At 33.8% G+C, this 4,675-nt stretch overlaps 1 protein-coding gene across 1 annotated transcript; it reads right to left on the reverse strand.

The window, feature by feature from the left end:
* Positions 1–391: 391 nt before the first annotated feature.
* Positions 392–4,061, reverse strand: LOC110735869 (LEAF RUST 10 DISEASE-RESISTANCE LOCUS RECEPTOR-LIKE PROTEIN KINASE-like 2.1; the record flags this gene model as incomplete). The annotated part of the gene is made up of 2 exons (XM_021916048.1): positions 392–1,521; positions 3,254–4,061. Coding segments are annotated over 2 exons (1,938 nt in total), but the record flags the coding sequence as incomplete, so codon positions are not given.
* Positions 4,062–4,675: the final 614 nt, after the last annotated feature.

Below are 4,675 nucleotides of genomic sequence, written 5' to 3' on the forward strand. Positions count from 1 at the left end.
AGCAAAATTCTGAAATTAAAATCATAACAAATTAAATTAACTTACCTTCGCCGATCCATCGTTTACAATGTCCTCATAATTTGCTATGTATTTTTCTCTCTACAAAATTCTCTATAAACTTTGTTCTCTATCTTAATTCGAAATTGAGATATGGTGAAATTTAATTTTGGAAGTTATGTAAAAATGGAGAATATCATGTTGAATCCCATGAATTATGAAAGAGATTGTATTTTTTTTTTTTTTTAAATAACAAACTGACAGCTTGCAAATAAAATGTTAAAAACGCATCATTTAACACCAGGTATACCATGAGCATGGTACACCCGCCCTCGTGTACTATGCAATTCAATTTTCAATAATATAATTCATTAGCATCAATTTACATGTATGGTTAACAAAAATTGTCTCGAGTGGTTACCATAGGCGAAGAACCAAACACAAATGTTGTTGGGGAAGAACAATTTGCCTTAGGAGGTATTTGTAAAGACTCCAACGACACTCCTAACATTTCTACAACTCGATTCATAGATGGCCGATTGGCGGGATACGATTGTATGCACCATAAGCTCACTATAATCATCTTTCTCTCTACCTCATTATCGCCATTTATAACCCCGTGAATTGAAACGTCTTCCACAGGCTCAAGTCGATTATATATCCATTCAGGAAAGTACATTTCACTGTTGCCTTGAGTTTCATTGTTGCCAATTTGTCTACCACATACTAGATCCAATAGCATCATCCCATAGCTATAAACATCTGATTTATGGGAAACATTGCCATAATATTTACATAAAACTTCAGGAGCAATGTATCCAATGGTCCCTCTAGCTTCCGACATTGATATTATGCTATTCTTCTGTGAACACAATCGGGCTAGCCCAAAGTCAGAAATCTTTGAGCGGAATTCTTCATCAAGAAGAATATTGTGAGGCTTAATGTCAAAGTGCAATATTCGCGTATTGCAACCTCTATGTAGGTAATCTAGTCCCTTGGCGATTCCAATTGATATGTTGAACATGGTTTCCCATTGCAATGGTTCGTCAATCTCTCTACCGTGCATAAACTTTTCAAGAGATCCATTGGCTAAGAACTCAACTACAAGAGCTCTATTGTTTCCTTCGAAACAAAAACCTAAAAGAATGACGACATTGACATGATTAGTTCTACTCATACTCAATACCTCATTGATGAAATCTTTTCCATCACCCTTTGAATACTTCAATTTCTTCACCGCCACAACGCGACCATCGTATAATTTTCCTTTGTAAACACTTCCATAACCTCCTTCGCCAAGTTTATCTTTGAATGAATTGGTCATCTTTCGTATATCTGCGTACGTGTACCTTGTTGGGGCTAAGGATCCATAGCTTTCTAAAAAGGTTGCTATATTATGATCCCCAATTGCTTTTCTACTCCATAGGAATGAATATTTATTTGTTTTTCGTTTTTTGCTTTTCCAAATGAACAGAAAAATTACCAGCATTACTATTCCTAGTAATAAAGCAGCTACACCAGCCCCTGCACCATGACAATAATATAGAGCAGAAGATTAGAGAATGTAATTTGATTTTGAATATCTACTCCATATTTGTTAAACTGTGTGTCAAAGGGTTAAGTTGCAAGTTAAAATAATTAAAATGAAAGAAAATTTGAGTATCGTTACAGGCTCATGACAAATGCATACCGAGCATTATTATAGGTGTTGTTTGGTTGGAGGTAAAAAGCATGGGAAATTCTATTTCCTAGAAAATGGATATAGCATGTGTTTTTTGGTTGGCACAAATTTATCAAAGTGGGGGAAATGGAAATTTCAAGGGAAGTTTCAATTCCCATGAAACATGGGAATTCACTTACCAAGCCCCCCTTGATAAGTCACAATTCTCATGATTATTGTAGGGCTTACTTGCATTATTATCACTAATAATTTAATCTCTTTCTTTCTCTCTCCAAATTTGTTACCTTAAATAAAAAATTGTCAAATTAACTAACAAAACATAGGAAATAAATCTTTAGGAAATCAAAGTTCCTACATTATCAACCAAACAAACTTAAGGTAATTCCGAGAAAATAGACAAGGGAAATTACTTTTCATGAAGTATAATTTCCTATGGGAACTCAGTTCCCATGTCAACCAAACAACACCATATTTGTTTCTACAAGTTCTTTATGCTTTCCGTTTTAGTTCATTCCTAAAGTTCTGTACACTTATTTTTCTATTTTTCAAAACATATTTCCACTCATTTTCTTATATGGAATTCTTTTTCCAATTGTCTTTCATTATCCATCTTTCTAATTACAATCTTTCTTACACCTACCCATGCATTTTAATTTTTTTCACAATTTTCTTACACTCACTCACCCACCACATCAACACTTTCACCAATTACATTAATTTGTGTGCAAATAGTAATGGTAAAATCTTTCGAGAACGAAGGGTAGTATACTTTTTTTTTAAAAGAAGAAATATCCTACTGAATTAGCTTCTCTCACTAATCGGTACACTAGGCAACTCATAATAAGCTCGTACTTATTGTAGTCACAATGAACTACACTAAGGTCACTACGGAGTACCTTTTTTTTTTAAAAAAAAAAAAAAAAGATAAAGAGGACCCTGATCAGATCTCAACCCTCACGATTTTTGGTCCAATATTTGCGCGCCAGACACTTTAAAAGTGGGAGAGAAAGATAAAGGATTCTCATCCTTAAAGTGTCTCTAACGAAAATTAAACCCCCAATCTTAAGGTTGGAAGGTGCAATCACTAAGGTCACTTACTACATTTGCCCAAATTAGGTTTTTTTTGCTTTAATTTATTAACATTATACAAAGTACAGATGCAATTTGCAAAAGCCAAAAACACTGAATAATAAAGAGGAATTTATAAATTACTCCATAGGTCCAAACCACATATTATGTACCATTTGTATGTCACATTCCCTTTGGCATTGTTTTGATGGTGAAAAATTACTTGAAGAAATTACATAAAGGTTGATGGTCATCAATGATCGAGATGTCAAGTATGACTTGTATGAGTTCAGAAGAAAGGAGCACTAACCATATTTATTGGCAGTAGATTTTTTTCGTCCACCTGCACACATAAGAGTAGAGTTTGGTTAAATTGATATGTAACGTAGATAAAAATGTCTTTAGTTTAACTTATAATTAGTCTCCCATTGGTTAAATCGCTGTATGTAAATAGTGCAACAGTCACATTTATTTTAAAACAGAAGGAGTAGGCAAATATGCACGTACCTGATTGAGAACATGCTAACGACCAAGGACCATCTCGGCAGTAACACACAAACTCATCCGAAGAAGGATATGAACCACATCTGCCACCAGACTCTTCGCACTTAGAACAAGCAGTGAAGTTGGCCATGTACTCCATCTTAATGGGCGTGGTTAAAATACTTCGAAGAGTGGCATTTGTGCTTCTAAGCTCGTCTAACCCTCTCTCGCTTACCGCAACATAAATCTTGTTGCTGCACAAGCACGAGGACAACGATTTACCCGTGTCTGATGACACTGAAGGCGCTGAAGGGCCTCCAAAGTAATAAACACTACTAAGGGTACCGTCTTCATCGTTGGAGCAATTAAAAGAGTAGTAAGGGCGGTACCTAGAGACGCAACTAGCGCAACCATAGTACAAGTATGTTATCTTGTAATTTTTGGCTGGCTTTAAATTGGGAAGCAATGATACCTTGTTCGTATTGAACAAATAACATTTTTTAATCAAATTATCTAGGGAAACTAACATGGTGTTTGTAGACGTATCAATATTAAGTACGCTCAACATAGTATATCCGTTATGAGCAAAATTCATAGTGGGATAATTTTTTTTCACATCGCAACCACAATTGAACCCAAAGTTTGGGATCCCACAAATTTGAGGACGATTCCCTCCCCAAAACGGGTACGGGACGTTTTTAATTTGCCCGCAAGAGAATGGAGCTGAGCATGTTTTATAGTTTACGGCTTCACCATTTGACAAGCCAACAATTAAGAAGAATATGATGATGAAAGGAAATTGGATGCTATTAAAGAAAGTAGAGATCATTTTTTTTTTTTTTTTGGTGTGTTATAACAACCTAGTACGAGTACGTATATGTCTTAGCTTTTATAAGCTTGTACAGTTGTACCCTACATGCAAAATGAAAATAACCTGTATATCGTCTTTTGTATGAAACAAACATGAGAAATTAAATTCCAAATCTTTTTTGCACTCTTAAATCAAACAGTGATGAGAATATTTGCTAACAAGAAGTATATTAACAAGAAATTATCAATACTAGTCAATCAATCAATACTATATACTAAAATAATTACCAGAATTATCCCAAAAATACACGTGTCGCATTCACAACAAAAAATTTCCCACCAATTTTTTTTTCCCCTTAAAAATAATAAGATAATTGATTAAAAAAATATGTAGCCTAAATAACCCAAAAAATTAGACCAATAACAACTTTAAATAAATCAAATATTTTTTTAATCGTCAATCTATAAAATGTACATTCTCTTGAATCTTTGATCGTTAATATATAAAATGTATTTTTCGTTTCCTACTAAAAATATTTTTAACTCAATATGAAATTCATAACTTGTACACAAATTACAAAATAGAGATACTCTCCATTAACGTATCTCATCTATCATCATAATTTGATAATATAA

This window comes from Chenopodium quinoa, unplaced genomic scaffold (assembly GCF_001683475.1).
Source record: "Chenopodium quinoa cultivar QQ74 unplaced genomic scaffold, ASM168347v1, whole genome shotgun sequence".
NCBI lineage: Eukaryota > Viridiplantae > Streptophyta > Magnoliopsida > Caryophyllales > Amaranthaceae > Chenopodium > Chenopodium quinoa.